The sequence below is a fragment of the Hemibagrus wyckioides genome, linkage group LG11 (genome assembly GCF_019097595.1).
Source record: "Hemibagrus wyckioides isolate EC202008001 linkage group LG11, SWU_Hwy_1.0, whole genome shotgun sequence".
Lineage (NCBI taxonomy): Eukaryota > Metazoa > Chordata > Actinopteri > Siluriformes > Bagridae > Hemibagrus > Hemibagrus wyckioides.
The window spans coordinates 16,807,643-16,822,697 of NC_080720.1; the positions used below are offsets into that span (position 1 = coordinate 16,807,643).

Here is a 15,055-nt window from a genome sequence, read left to right on the forward strand (position 1 = left end):
CATTTAACAATCGAACCAAAGAGCCATGTGTGACAAGGATATCTACTGGACTCAGAGATCATTAACTCTTGTTTCTGTGCAGTTTCTTCTGAAGGACAGCATGCTATCAGTTATTCTCACCTCTTCATGAATGTAGGGACCAGCTTCAGATCAATTAGCCTGAAAAGAAAGCCTAAGAAAGCCAGAGAGGAACACCACCTTCATTCACTGATCAAGGATTACGTTGCTTTACAGATGTCTTTATAGCATGGACTTTGTGTGAACTGATCATGTCTATTAAAAGCTAACTTTACAGCAGACCAACAAAAAGCGTCTGGTAAATCTGTAACATATGACACTGAGACTGTGTATAGAAAGCTAAAACTAGCAGTTTGAATTTTTGACAACAGAGTGAAAGTGTGCCTTCATCGTATCATAACCAACCATGGCTGGCAGTGGAGGTCCGACAGCTACATTCTCAGTCTGGGACTATGTGGTGTTTGCTGGGATGATCTTGGGAGCTGCTGGCATTGGACTCTTTCAAGCTTTCCGAGGCCGCAAAGATAACAGCAGTGCTGAGTTCTTGCTGGGTGGCCGTCAGATGACGGCAGTTCCAGTCGCCATGTCACTCACGGCTAGTTTCATGTCTGGGATTACAGTGATTGGCACTCCTGCGGAGGCCTACAGATATGGCACAGCATTCTGGCTCTTTGCCTTCGCCTATGCCATCATGTCCAGCATCACTGCAGAGATCTTTGTGCCTCTGTTTTATCGACTTGGCATCACCAGTACATATGAGGTAAGAGAGCTGTCTGAACAGGGAAAATGAAGTGAACAGATAGACAGCCAGGATTTATTGGGGGTAGTTACATCACAAGTACCATTTATTTGCCTTTAGATCCATTTTGGGTCTAAAAAATGTAGGGAAATGAAATAATTGTAAGATTCTACATTATTATGTTAAAATGGTACAGGTTGTATCACAACATGTCCATATACAAATCAGATAGTCTCTCTCTTTTTTTTAAATAGACTTCTCAATTTTCTAAGTTTTCATAAGGTAAATTAAAATAACATCTCATGCCATTTATGACATTAGTTATTAATTGCTTACAGTATGTGAAGGGTAACAAAATATGTTTATTTTCATAAATGATTTTAAATCTATTTTGTTTTTCAGTACTTGGAGCTACGCTTTAATAAACTTATTCGAGTGATCGGAACAACCATGTACATAGTCCAGACAGTAAGCTAAGTTTTCATTTATTTATTTATGGCTAACACAAATTTTAATAAGCTAATTATGTTTGTATTCCAGTGGAAAAAAGCCATGTGCACACATTGTTTTCCATCATGTAATTACCTGATGCACTGCTGTCCAAAGTAATAGATATAGTCATAAATAAAAAATCCAATAGGTGAGTGTTTAATTATCTAATGTCTGTTCTTCTGTCTACAAGGCTTTGTACACAGGCATGGTCATCTATGCCCCAGCGCTGGCCCTCAACCAGAGTAAGGCTTAGATTTGCATCATTTTCAGCTGAAAAAAAGGAGTAACATTAGTTTGTATAATGAATACACAGTCACATGGCTATCAGGAAATATATATATATCTATACTAAGAAGGTAGATATATTATGGCTGATATTAACAAAGACATTTAACCACACAGAAATACAAAAATACAGATTTGTGTAAAGTGCCAGATTTACCAAATATTTTTGTTATATTTTTTATATAAGTTTTGAATAACAGTCACAAATTACTTCTGCTATAGAAAAATAAAAATATTTCTAAGGCATCTATTCAAAAAGGGGCTTGAAGTTATGATATAGAATGTGTTTCCTACAGTGCTCGTTACTTGTTTTGTAGTTACTGGCCTGGATCTTTGGGGAGTGCTGGTGGCCACAGGCACCGTCTGCATCATCTATTGCACCCTGGTCAGTCATATATTATTTGGTGTCAGGAATAGGAATGCATCATTACTGACAATTGTATCGTTTATCTGTCCTATCTATACTGTGCTCATTTACTCATATTTGTACTAAAATGTACAGATAACAATGTTCAGATAGCAATTACAAACACAATAAAGAATTTATGGCATTAAAATTGTAACTGCAATTGATAGTGCAGGAGCGGCAGATCTGAGTGTTCACAGATTTATCAGTGAACAAAGTCATTAAAAGTGAGCACAAGGTGAAATGTTTTACATGCACAATAAGATTTCACGTGCATGGAGCAGTGAAGTGGGCATGCAGAGAAACTGGCATGTATGAGAGCTCTTTAGGCCGGTGAGCACTGAGACATGCTCAATTCTCTTCCCCCACACGCATGCTTCATTGTACAATTCCTGGCATTTTGCCGGCACTCTCTGTTATAGATATGTTTATGCCTTAAACATAGAATTCACTATGAATAGTTCATAGTTGACAGCACAAACAGCCTGCATAAACAAAACTAATAAAGTGTTCCATGATGTCCTTTCTTAAGCCTGTCATTAATGCTAAATATCAATGTATCCTTACTCAGGATTATTTAAGTTTGCACTATCCACTGTTAGTTGAGCAAAAGTCAATCCAGGCATTTATTCACATGTTTCTATGCAAACAGCTTTAAATGATTAATTGAAAACTTTCATGTCTCCTGTACTCTCTGAAGCAACCCAAATTCCACAAGGTTGTAAAAGCAGTGAGGATAAATTGTCATGTGAATGATTCATGTTGTTTGTCCTGTGTGACTGTAATGTGAAAGTGCATTGTCTGGTGAATTTGTGAATTCTGTTTAGTGCTGTTTAGCATGTGTGACAGTGTTCAGTATCATGCAGCGCTCTGCTCTTCCTAACAGGGAGGCCTAAAGGCAGTGATATGGACAGATGTGTTCCAGATGGTCATTATGCTGGCTGGGTTTGTAGCAGTCATTGCTCGTGGGGCCGTGCTTCAGGGAGGCTTGGGAAAAATTTGGGAAGATAACTATAATGGAGGACGCTTAGATGCGTTTAGGTAAGTCATTGGCTGGAGAATTGTTATAAATTAACTGAAGGAATGGTTTGTATGCCACACACTGAGGGCCGTTTACAGTTAGGTGCAAATCTTACTCTGCTACTGATGTCTCACAATTCAGTTATTATTTTTAAATATTAACTATTCATCTTCAAAAAAAATTTATTAACTATTCATTAATTATTGATATTAACTCTTAAATTATTTTCTTTAGTTTTGATCCAGATCCCCTGAAGCGGCACAGTTTTTGGACCATTGTTGTCGGGGGTAGTTTGATGTGGGTGTCAATGTATGCCATTAACCAGTCACAGGTGCAGCGCTATATCTCCTGTAAAACCATGACCCATGCCAAAATGTGAGTATGAATTCAAATATCAGTAGTAAAATTGTTAAAAAATAATAGAATTCCCAGATCTCAAATAAGCTCTCCCATTTGTTCTGCTGCTGTATTTAGGTCTCTGTATGTAAATATGGTGGGGTTGTGGATTACCGTGAGTCTGGCAATGTTTTCTGGCCTCACCATGTACTCTATCTATAAAGACTGTGATCCTCTTACTAACAAAGATGTTGGTTCATCAGACCAGGTGATGCTCACTAAGCTATAGTGCTGGAAATAATGGGTTAATTTGGTACCAGTGAGTCTGATTTTTATTTTGTGTGTGTGTGTGTGTGTGTGTGTAGCTTCTTCCATATTTAGTAATGGACATTCTAGCAGAATTTCCAGGCCTTCCTGGCTTGTTTGTAGCAGCTGCCTACAGTGGAACATTAAGGTAAAGAGGGAAAACACCTCCATTCAGGCTTCATTCAAACGATAATACATATGAAAGTTCAAATTTTTCTGGTCACTTGCTAACTTCTTTGCTTTTATATCTCAGTACGGTATCATCCAGTATTAATGCTCTGGTGGCTGTCACAGTGGAAGACTTTGTGAAACCTATGTGGCCCAATTTGAGTGAAAAGAAGTTGTCATGGATTAACATGAGCATGAGTGAGTTTCAATAGAATTACATAAATGATGCAACATGTAATACAAAGTACAAGACTGTTCCTACTACCCTAAATTATTACCCTGATTATTTTCTGAAACCCACTGTTTAATTCCAGGAATTCCAGGACTGTTTGTTCCTAGAGTTGAGAATAAAGTTAAAAAAAAAAAAAAAGTCTCTTGACAAAGTGTACAAAGATAAGTGTATCAGAAAGGAAGAGTATGTACAAATGAGAACAAAATCTTTCACAAAGTTCTCAAAGTTCACAAACTATTTGTTAATAGTAAATAGCAAACAGCCTCCTTTAATTGAACTCACTCTTCAACATAAGAGGGAGACCACAGAAATTTTAAACAAATATGACCTCTGAATATTTGTCCAATTAAACCAACTTCCTGTTTCCCAGATTAAAGTGTAACACTTGATTGAGGGCTGAGTGATTTAACTGATTTTACATGAATAAAGCCCTAAACAAGGTATGAACATTAACCTCACTTTTAGACCTAACCTTTATCTCTTTTCATCCAAACTGAGTCATGTGAGGTCTTAAAATTCACAAGAATGATACCATTACGTATAACGATTTAAGTATTTATTTAGGATTTGACCTGCCCTATATCGACATACATTAATTAAAACAACTATTAACAACTATAATACGCTCTTCTAATTCTCACAACAGTAGCTTTTACTTTTACTCAGCAGGAAAATCTGAAAATAGGCAGAGACAAACCCTCTCTGTGGGCTTCATTTAATTATTCTATCCTCGTCATGGTGCTTTTTGCTTCACTAATGTTTGATCCATATTAAAATATCTATTGTTGTTATCTATTCTTTATGTCTGTAAATTATTTACTTTTTTTCCATTAAATTTCTAAGGTGTTGTATTTGGGGCTGTGTGCATTGCTATGGCAGCAGTTGCCTCTTTGATGGGAAGTATATTGCAGGTAAAACAGACTGTAAACTATTCTGCATTTTAACACATTATGATGGTTGTGTAATACAAGATGAAATTTGAATTTTTTTATTATAGCTATAGTCTCACTCCAACCCCAGACACCTACTGGTCTGCATTTTTTTCTGTTCCTGACACACCTGATAAAGCTTATATTCAGAAGCCTGAAACTCTGCAGAGAAGTGGGGTATAGGATTAGAGCTGAGAACCCCCAGCTATAACCCGAGTTCTGAGGGTATTATGTAGTGTTCACTATAGAGGCAAGAGCACCCCTTACTGTATGGTATTTGTCATGACATGCTGTTTGATCTGGCTGAATTCCTCCCACAGGCCGCCTTGTCTGTATTTGGTATGATCAGTGGACCTCTGTTGGGGCTTTTCCTGCTGGGCATGTTCTTCCGCTGTGCTAACTCCATTGTAAGTCACATTGTGTCATACTCCATACTGTGACTTACAGAACAAATTTCTGACATATTTCTTCAGATATTTTAATCCAGTATTGAATCATTTTATTTAAACAGCTTTGAACAGAAATACTATCAAATTGCAATTTGTTATGTTGTTGTTATTTGTTAACTTTGGTAACTTATTTATTATCGGTATCTCAGGGTAGCCTAGTCATTTTTGTATCATGAATCATGATAATGAATTTGCAATCCTGATAAACTGAGTGTTATGTTTATTGTTTATCAGGGGAGCCTGACTGGATTAATAACTGGCCTGATTATAACCCTGTGGGTGGGCATTGGTGCTCAGGTGTACCCTCCTTTACCGATTAAGACCAAACCACTTCCCCTCAGCGTTTCAGGATGTCATGTTGGAGACACAAACATAACCACCACAGTGGCAGCATGGACGAGTACAGCCCTACCAGCCACAGAGCCAAGGCAAGAATTCTTTTCCTCTAGGGTCTGTCACCTACAAGGCACCACTGGGAAAATCATGACCTGCTTTCTGCCTGAAACAGATGGATTTGTTCTTAGAAATAATTTTGAAACTACAGAATCCTTATATTACTTCCTCTTGTGGTAACATTCATTGTATGAATACTCAGTTTAATGTTAATAAAAAAAATCTACCTCTTGTTTATCATTCAGCATTGTGAGACCAGCTCTTGCTGATACCTGGTACTCTTTGTCCTACCTGTACTTCTGCCCTGTGGCCATGCTGGTGACAGTGACCACTGGGCTAATTGTCAGTGCCATCACAGGTGAGATGACCTAGTGAGAAGTCCTAGTACAAACATTAATAGTAAGATGAGATCTGAACAGCCAATAACAAGGCGTATTTTATGTCTTATTGTAGGTGGCTGTAAACAAGAGAAAATAAACCCAGAGATGTTTGTTATGAAGGAAGACCTCATCTGCTTTGGCTGCCGTAGAACAGATCCTGAGGTATCTCTATAATACACTATATTATAATATAATTGCATATCACTGCACATTAATATGTTTATTTCAGAAAGCTATTGGAATGTTCTTATAGCTACAGATTATCACGGATTTCTTTAGCATAGTTTGTAAGTAGACCGTGTTTTTGCGTGATAAGGGCAGATGCAAAGGTGCCACACAGAACTAACTTAGGTGGCCAGAGCAAAGGAAGACAAGCTGAGTAATCTAAATGTGTAAAGTGCATGATTACAATTGGTTTAAACACAGCTGTCATGCTTTCCATTTCTTTTTAAATAATAGTACTATAGTTTTATATTTCTCCTTGAAGATGCACTTTCAATTATCAGTAAGTTTGAAGGCAGGCTAAATCTTTTCCTGGTTCTTAAAAGTTTAACTATTTTCATGTTACATAGGGCAACATTCTAAACTGTTGTTAGCATGAAAGAAATTTTAAATGGCAAACAAAAGAGTAAATTGTTTGTTTATTAACCTCTTACAACATACGTGGACATCAAATTGTTGGATGTGTGTGCACCATAATACTTAATACTTAAAACTGGAACCTGTTGAACACAAAAGAAGTGGCTTCATGTTCAAAGATAATATCTGGTTATTATATTTATTGGTTCCTCCTAAGCCCAAATAGCTAGAAGAAATCTAAAATACAAGCCAAACCAAAGCTTGGGTCTTAAAGGAGGTTAAAGTTACCATTAGAAAGCCAATTCCTGCCAACCGCCTGATTTTAACAGCTCTTATTATTGTCATTACAAAGGAGACTTACAATGTGTCTGAATTTCTTAACAGAATCCTGCAACAGTCTTGGTTGAGAAAGTAGAGCCAGAGCAGCCGCATGGCTTGGACAATCCTCAATTCACTGACATCAAACCGAAACTAAAGGACAGTGACGATACCACCAAGTTGTAAACTATTTTTCTGTCACCACAACAGTATGACTCTATTCATGATACTGTAACCAATGTAACTAGGAGAGAAGCTATTTTTTAAAAACACAAACGATTACTTTAATTCCAATTTTAAACAGCTTTTGCACTGCATTGGCATCTTTTTATGGTTAATTATTTCATGGCAGTCTATTTATTATTATTATTATTATTATTATTATTGATTTGTCAATTGAAATATGATTGATTATTATTATTTATCTTGAATTATTGAATTGAATTAATTTTGAATTAATTTTTATATATGAAGTATTATTTGTAATACAATATTCAAAGACCGATTGTCAGCAGCATGGTGGGGCAATCGCGCGTGTGTGTGTGTGTGAGAGAGAGAGAGAGAGAGAGAGAGAGACAGACAGACATACAGAAACAGAGATAGATATGGTGGACTGATGGTGACTGATATGGTGGATAGATGGTGGACTGATGCACACCTATGTTAGGCTCCAGATTCACCAGACATGTATAAAGATATATATAATTAAGACAGTGTGCTGTACAAAGCAGTGTGCTGTAAAATGGAATGTTCTACTGAGAATCCGCTATAATATATTATGTATAAATATACATTGGAATGAATAATTATAATGGGAACACACAACACACAGATGCAATGTACAAACACACAAGGGTTAAACACATTAGATCTGACCACACCTGTTCCCTTAACAACATAACCAAACAGGAAAGAGCATGGGAAGGCTACACCCTCTTTTATGCCTGTGTGATATAAGACTCCATTTTTCATGGAGTGGAAAATAAATAGAGCTCACTAAATGAGGAAAACAATAATCACTACATGAGAATTTTGTGGTTTTATTGTTTGGAGTTGTTCCATCCAAAGTTTAGGTGAGTAAAAACTTTACTGCTTAATAGTATTGCAATGTAAGTGACATAAAATCAAAACCAACAGTGGTAAATATTTATTTAGTTTTGAGTCAATCATTACACCCATAGTGCCTTAAAAGTTTTTATAACTCATCATTTAAATGTGTGGTGTTCTAAAAAGGAAACAGGAAACCTGTATGCGGAGAACGAATAAAGACCATGTAAAAACTTGCCAAACCACTAAGCAATCAAATGAGCTGAAGCAAAATTTCATTATAATGCCATGTTCTAAAATAACTGGCAGGCACACATCTATGGAGGAATGTAATTGTCAGGGGTATAGGTCAGTTAGATTCTAGTATATATTTTTATATCTATTTTTAAAAAGGAAAATGGTTATGTTCAAATGGTCATCCAAACTCTACCCTGTTGCCATGCTGGTGACAGTGACCACTGGGCTATTCGTCAGTGCCATCACCCGTGAGATTACTAACTCCTAGTACTAACATTAATAGTGAGATGAGATCTAAACAGTCAATAATGATGTGGATTATAAACTCTGTATGTTCTGTCTTACTGTAGATGATACACTATATGGCCAAAAGTATATGGACACCTGTCCAGCACACCCGTATTTGGGCCTGATGCCTCAAAGCTGGAAACCGCTGCCACAAAGTCTTAAACACACAATTGTCTAGAATTGATAGTGTGACTGCTTCTTCTTCTTTAGTTTTTCCATGCCTCGAAATATCACTGAGAGGACACAAATGTTAATATTTGACATTGGCAATGTCTGACACCAGGAGATCAAGTTCTCCTATTTTTTATTTGTATCACATTTAAAGCTCATATAAAAGTACAGTATTTTTGTACAGTTATTACAAGAGCCACCTCTAATTAAACTGTATTTTTATATTCATCCTTTGAGATGAACTGGAACACTGACTTAGCCCCAGGCCTAACTCATGCTCTTTTGATTAAATGTGCAAATCTCCACAGTCGGGTTCCCAAAACCTACTGGAAAACCTTCTGAGAAGAGTGGAGCTTAATATAACATCAGTGGGGACTGAAATTGGATGTTCAATACGTACATATGGCTGCGATTGTCAGATGTCCATGTGTTCTAATTAAAATATGCATGCAGAACTAACTTACAAAGCTTTATAGACTTAACGATACCATTTACCTAACTTTAGGAATATAATTCTTGTCTTTTTTAAAGGGTACAAAGGACATCTGGATAACCATGGATCTGTGTAATAAATTGCTTTTGAAGTGTTCTGCTTTGATTGCACTTTCCTTGGCTCTACAAATTTTTACCAGTCCAGCAACAATCCATAATGCAAAAGAAACAACTGTGCACAAAATGACACAAAACAACAAAAACGCCACAACACAACAGGAAAATATCTTTTCTAACTTGTATAACAATTCATATATTAATACTTCAAATAACCCAACAATTCCAACCAGGTATAACAGTACTAACAGCACAGATTTTGACAGCACACACCACAGCTTAACAGTGCCAAGCCCAACAGCAGAGATTACAACACTTCTGATAAACGTAACTGCCACCAAAACAAACTTTGCAACACAGTTTGCTTCTGATACCACAAGAGCAGCAGTCTCAACACCCAGACCACCAGTATCCACTGTGCATGATAGTAATGAAAGTATAGCCAAGTCCACTCTGGCATACTTCACCACAGGAACGGATATAGACAACAAAACAAACAATGAAACTGCCGGTAAAAGTGCGATACATTGTCATTTCTATAATACACAATTTGATTTTCTTATTACATGTACACATATTCATGCTCTTTAATTAATTTCATTGTTTAAGCAGGTGCTGGTCTGAATCATTCAGAAATGTCCCTGACCATTTTATTCAGTGTTGTGCTTGGTATGACACTTTTAATCATTTTGGCACTAGCTGTCTACAAAATGACCAGGAGCAAACTGGCTCAGTATTCTCACCATCCTCTTCATAATGAAGATACAGGTTAGAACAACTTTCATCACAATAATCTGTTCATGAGACTGAACAAATACTTTTGTGTCCAACTAATACTGTATACTGACAAGTAATCAGTTTCGTACCTGCACTTGTAGGTGGGCTGTTCATGGTAACAGATGAAACCCTACTGACTTCAGAAGGTCTCTGTGATGACCCTCAGATCTACAAATCCACAGTAACTGCGCTGAATGAAGACCAGACCTTTACCTACACACCCACACAATTTAGACTGGAATTCTTGAATGAGGACCCAGCAACAGACCATACACAGGAAGCTACAACCTTTAAAACTTTTAACACCACTGGCCAACAGCCTTAGTAACAGTCTTGTAAAACTCAAAACAAGCTTAAAAATTTTTATTTCATGGGAAGAATAATAGGTGAAACAACAAACAGTGTGGAACAGTAACAAGGAATAATACTTAAATATTGAAACATTTAAATCTTTTACAAATGTGTGAACACACACAAGCAAACACAGGAATAACATACACTGAAAATATATTTATATTTTAATACCTTTTCCTTTAAAAATATTATCTAATGTTCTTAAATGAAAATATTAAAATGAACAGAAGAACCAGTAACACTTCTAGAGTCTAACTGATTTAGTTTGACAATACAAAAGTGGTTAAGCAAATATTTTTTCAGTGACTTTTTTCTTTTTCTTGTCTGAACTGGTAATGGTAGTCCAACCTGCATCCCGCATCCTCTTCATGGCTGCCAGTTTTAATGCTGCTCCTGGAGACTTAGAAACAGCATAACTCTGTACCTATAAATAAAGAACATTTAAACTTTGTAGGATTATTGTTACTTCTGAGAAAAGCCTTATATACCATATTCCAAACCTTCTTGAATGAGCCCAGGCACTCTGTTCCTGAGCCTTTTGTTTGATTGTTAATGACTGTAGAGATACTCTGCCAAAACAGAAAAAAGTTAAAAAGAAATACAAATCAAACCGAAGCAAAAATATATTCACTGTTATTTTAAAGCAAACAAGCGTTTTAAGACTGATTGTAAATTAAACAGCATTACAGAATAATTTACCAGTACATCATTTTGCTCTGAGCTGTCAGATTTGGGATCCAGCTCCAGGGTGTTTTTCTTCCAAGGTGCTGATTTCTTTGTTGAAGGTGGGGTGCGTATTCTGAAAGACTGGAGCAGAAAATACATTCACTTATTCATTCTTTTTACTTCAGACAAAAAGAGTTGATATGCATACCTTTATTCGAGATGCTGTTCCAGTCTTTGGTCCCAAAGTCCAAGATGGTGTTTTAAGACTGTCATCTAATCCCTGTTATTAAATAGAATCCATGTCATGTATAGAGAAACGCCAACTCTATTAGATTAATCACCATAATCAATGTAAATACTGAATAAATGCTAACAAAAGGTGTTGCTGGGTATTTTCTTAATGGAGTTTCAATTCCTGTCTTCGTTGAAAAGGCAGGGGTTGATTTCTTGATAGGACCAACATCTGGAGTTTCAGAGCCATTTGTGTTGGAAGCAGTCTCAGACAGCTGCGAAAAAATGTTAGTCATTTTCTAGAATTTGATGTTTACATGCTGTAACAAAAGCTTTAAATGACAGAAAATAACACCTGAGCCTTGTCTTTTTCAAGAGATTCAATTTGCTTCTTTAGGGCAATCATTTCTATTTGTAGACACTCCTTATGTAAGAAAAATAAACAAATAGATTTGTAAATATGTCAAGCTTTATCCGATTGGATATAATCAAATAAATACAACACATCAATTGTTTTACTGTATTCAAAAGAACACAAACCTCTTTCTTTTGGTAAATGTTCTTCTGAGATGTCTGCATCTTGGTAATTTCTTCCACTTGCTGCTGCAGTTGTTCCTGTAATATCCACATTATTGTTACAACTCTGTGTAAAAATATTTCTTAAAAAAAACAAAAAAAAACAATACAAAACCATGACTTACCGTTTCCATTTTGATTTCATCAAGCTGTTGCTTTAATTGTACATTTTCAACCTGCAGGTAGGATAGCTCCAGTTCCTAAAAAAATATTTTGCAGGAAGAATAGGAGCATGTCCTGCAGACTTAATTGCTATAGTGGCTAAAAAGAAACTTCTCCTTTTTTCTGGGTGTTTTATTTTCACTGACTTCAACTGATCTGCTCATTATGTAATTACAACAGCAGATGGCGCTGATCAGACTTTTACGCAGCATACTATACAGTAACTACTAAGTTTTCTCTAAATATGTAATTTCAAAATTTTTTAAATACCAAAGTTCATTAAAATGTTTACATTCCTGTGGTATTATAATTAGATACAAGACTAGACTATCAGGAGTGAACTACATAATGAAATATAACTGAAATGTGTATAAGGGGCTGATATTTCTGACAAAAGGTTTTTCTTTCTTATAGAGAGAAAGGAGACAGATTTTTATCAGTACTGGCTTATATGTGAGCCAATATACTATATCAAAAGTCTGCTTTGTGGGCAATGTTCATGGCTTTTTGAAAAATATATTGGCTTAATATTTTCAAATCCATGAAAAACAATGAAAAACAAAAATTACCAATGAAGTTTTGTTAGCATTAACTTCAGCCTCCTGCATTCTTTTCTCATTCAGTTCTGAATCCTTCTCTTCCACCATTTTGTCATACTCATGCTATCAAGAATGCCAAGAAAAATGTAAGTCACACATTTACTTCCAAATAACAGCAAATACTACTATAAGATTCTTTATAAACATGAATTATGGTAATCATAATAAAAACTTTTCACCTTATGCCTCTCCATCAAAGCAACCATGTCTGCTATCTTCTGCTGGAATTTTATTTCAATGTCTTCCTTGCTCTTTGTTGCTTCCAGTGATGCTTGCTTCCATTTCTGCACCTGTAGAAACCAAATAGGGTTTTAAACCACAGTACTAAGCTTTAACAGAACGGTTCTTCAAGTCATTCTATGTAAAGTTAAAATGTAGCACACTACGGCCACCCTTAGAAAGAATCATCAGTACCAGTATTTATTGGGGAAATAATAAGAATTAGGACTTGAATATGAAGAAGAAATTTATAATGGATAAAAGGCAAAGCATTTCACCTCCAGTGTTAGCTCAGCCTCAGATGATGATTTTTTTTCCAACTCAGAACATATTTTCTTATATTCCTCCTGGTGGTAGTGTTTCAGCTTTTGGGATTCTTCTTTTAATTGAGCTATCTTTTATTACAATCAAAGTAAACAGAAACAATATCTTCATTTTATAGGAATTATTTTAGAAATAACAGCTAAATTTTTATTTACAGAAAAAACATCATTCTACATAATAATGTAAATAACACAGTACACATTACATAGGAAACATTATGTACTTCTTTGAGAGTTTCATCCTTAGTCTTGGCTTTGGTCTCCAGCTTTGTTTTTAGATTTGATATCTGAAAAGAATTACAGAAGATAGATTGAATAAAACATAAAATTAATATACAATATACAATATGGCTGCAGGATTATGACAAAAAATAAAAATTGTCGATTATTCCCTTGAAATTGTAATTGTGATTATTAATTACAACTATCACAATTTACATTAAATTGTGTTTTGAATAGCTTTATACCATTGTTTGAAACAACTTCATGCCATATTTTATATAAAAATTTAAAAAAGCTGAAAACATTCTTCCTGAAAAACTTCTATTACTTAAGACTCAAATGTCAACTATACATTTCTTTGGTTTCTTTAAATTAAAAAAAAAAATAAAAAGGAAAAATTTGCATGGTATAAATAATGTGACACTAAAAATAAAATTTATTTATGAATCTAGGCCTGGGGACTTCAACTAAAATTGCTTGAGGCCCAGTAAATGAACCTTCCTTGCCAGCTGAGGTCCGGACAATTATATACCTTAAAACATCAACTGATGCTTTTGCCAGACTAAACAAATGTGTAAACAACATTTTTATTGGACACAATATAATAGATAAAAGGAAAAATAAAGTGATTTTTTTGATGAACTGGGATTAACAATCATAATAATGCAAACCTCACTGGTTCAAACAAAACAAAAAACAGAAATCTCATATCACATTTTATCTTTACATTTATTGTCTCCACTTAACAAAATGTATCTAATGCTGAACACTACTCTCTGCTGTGCTTTACATTGCATTGGTAAAAGATCATCAGCAATATCATTCAGTAAAACAAACAGGCAAAAATAAAGTGCCAGTGTTGGAAAAATGAAACAGTGCAAGAAACCCTTTATCTGTTAATTTGTACTGTTTCTTTAAGTCTATAAAAACCCATTTAAAATTAAATAAAATTGTATGTTAGGCTGAACTGAGTTGAACTTAAAGGTGGAAGCATAAAACTTCTTAGTTCCAAAAAATATATATCAAATTACATTCATGTTAATTTGCATATGTTTTCTGATTGAGAACTTCAGTGGGAGAAACTCTGGCCTTTCCAGCTATCACTTTGAATCTTACTTTGATTCAAACTGGAATATAAATGTTCAGTGGTCATTCTTGACCTGTACTGTATTTACTTTTCATAATGTTAAGTGTTGAGAATGCTGACTCACAGCTATATGTTGAACCTAACCTGCTCAAGGTGTGTAGTACCACTTTCCTAAGTCCAGGAAAAACAGCCTCCGGCACAATCATTCATCACGGAAAACTCGGGTTTCAGTGTCAACTTTCCTTATTTTTGTTTTTCACTCACTGAAAGTTTCATCTGTTTTCGCAACGCTCTCTGCTCTATTCACTGCATGCATAACTGCATGTCTGAACGTAGTAACAGTGAGCATAGTAACTGTAGTAGCAACCCTTGGTGCCGTAGGACCCAAGCGGCTCTTGAACTGACCTTGATGTGCCTGATATAAATTTGATTTTATTAGAAAATAGCGTTTGGCATATATTTATTTCATTGTGTGAAAAGGATTTGCGGTCCGGAT

At 35.5% G+C, this 15,055-nt stretch overlaps 3 protein-coding genes across 7 annotated transcripts in view; 2 read left to right on the forward strand and 1 right to left on the reverse strand.

Moving 5' to 3' along the window:
• On the forward strand, positions 1-9,383 carry slc5a8l (solute carrier family 5 member 8, like). The gene is made up of 15 exons (XM_058403932.1): positions 1-778; positions 1,160-1,225; positions 1,440-1,491; positions 1,852-1,919; positions 2,827-2,981; positions 3,196-3,336; positions 3,436-3,565; positions 3,663-3,751; positions 3,857-3,969; positions 4,847-4,914; positions 5,253-5,339; positions 5,616-5,809; positions 6,020-6,132; positions 6,228-6,316; positions 7,118-9,383. The coding sequence occupies exons 1-15, from the start codon at positions 425-427 to the stop codon at positions 7,235-7,237; spliced, it is 1,839 nt and encodes a 612-aa protein (XP_058259915.1). The 5' UTR covers positions 1-424; the 3' UTR covers positions 7,238-9,383.
• si:ch211-105j21.9 (sialomucin core protein 24-like) lies at positions 9,350-11,520 on the forward strand. Of its 3 annotated transcripts, none has more exons than XM_058403933.1 (3): positions 9,350-9,860; positions 9,956-10,111; positions 10,222-11,520. In XM_058403933.1, the coding sequence occupies exons 1-3, from the start codon at positions 9,350-9,352 to the stop codon at positions 10,443-10,445; spliced, it is 891 nt and encodes a 296-aa protein (XP_058259916.1). In that variant the 3' UTR covers positions 10,446-11,520. The 3 variants fall into 3 exon arrangements, with proteins under 3 accessions (XP_058259916.1, XP_058259917.1, XP_058259918.1); XM_058403934.1 differs by having other exon boundaries at positions 9,350-9,854; positions 9,953-10,111; XM_058403935.1 differs by having other exon boundaries at positions 9,350-9,854.
• sycp1 (synaptonemal complex protein 1) overlaps positions 10,758-15,055 on the reverse strand; it is a 23,763-nt gene continuing 19,465 nt past the window's right edge. For 2 of the 3 annotated variants that reach the window (XM_058403931.1, XM_058403929.1), the window contains 12 exons: positions 13,475-13,537; positions 13,206-13,322; positions 12,888-12,998; positions 12,679-12,771; positions 12,073-12,147; positions 11,912-11,986; positions 11,727-11,795; positions 11,515-11,646; positions 11,349-11,420; positions 11,174-11,281; positions 10,975-11,043; positions 10,758-10,898 (listed from right to left, as the gene is read on the reverse strand). In XM_058403931.1, coding sequence (XP_058259914.1) covers positions 10,758-10,898; positions 10,975-11,043; positions 11,174-11,281; positions 11,349-11,420; positions 11,515-11,646; positions 11,727-11,795; positions 11,912-11,986; positions 12,073-12,147; positions 12,679-12,771; positions 12,888-12,998; positions 13,206-13,322; positions 13,475-13,537 — 1,125 coding nt within the window. The remainder of the gene's footprint in view (positions 10,899-10,974; positions 11,044-11,173; positions 11,282-11,348; positions 11,421-11,514; positions 11,647-11,726; positions 11,796-11,911; positions 11,987-12,072; positions 12,148-12,678; positions 12,772-12,887; positions 12,999-13,205; positions 13,323-13,474; positions 13,538-15,055) is intronic. The other variant, XM_058403930.1, reaches the window with a different exon arrangement.

What these genes read in the sequence shown, in the direction of transcription:
- slc5a8l (XM_058403932.1), top strand. Translation starts at nt 425, where the DNA reads ATGGCTGGCAGTGGAGGTCCGACAGCTACATTCTCAGTCTGGGACTAT. An exon ending in ATGTTGGTTCATCAGACCAG is followed by an intron (nt 3,566 to 3,662) that starts GTGATGCTCACT and finishes GTGTGTGTGTAG; the next exon opens with CTTCTTCCATATTTAGTAAT. An exon ending in ATGGATTAACATGAGCATGA is followed by an intron (nt 3,970 to 4,846) that starts GTGAGTTTCAAT and finishes TAAATTTCTAAG; the next exon opens with GTGTTGTATTTGGGGCTGTG.
- si:ch211-105j21.9 (XM_058403933.1), top strand. Translation starts at nt 9,350, where the DNA reads ATGGATCTGTGTAATAAATTGCTTTTGAAGTGTTCTGCTTTGATTGCA. An exon ending in CAATGAAACTGCCGGTAAAA is followed by an intron (nt 9,861 to 9,955) that starts GTGCGATACATT and finishes TTGTTTAAGCAG; the next exon opens with GTGCTGGTCTGAATCATTCA. An exon ending in TCTTCATAATGAAGATACAG is followed by an intron (nt 10,112 to 10,221) that starts GTTAGAACAACT and finishes CTGCACTTGTAG; the next exon opens with GTGGGCTGTTCATGGTAACA.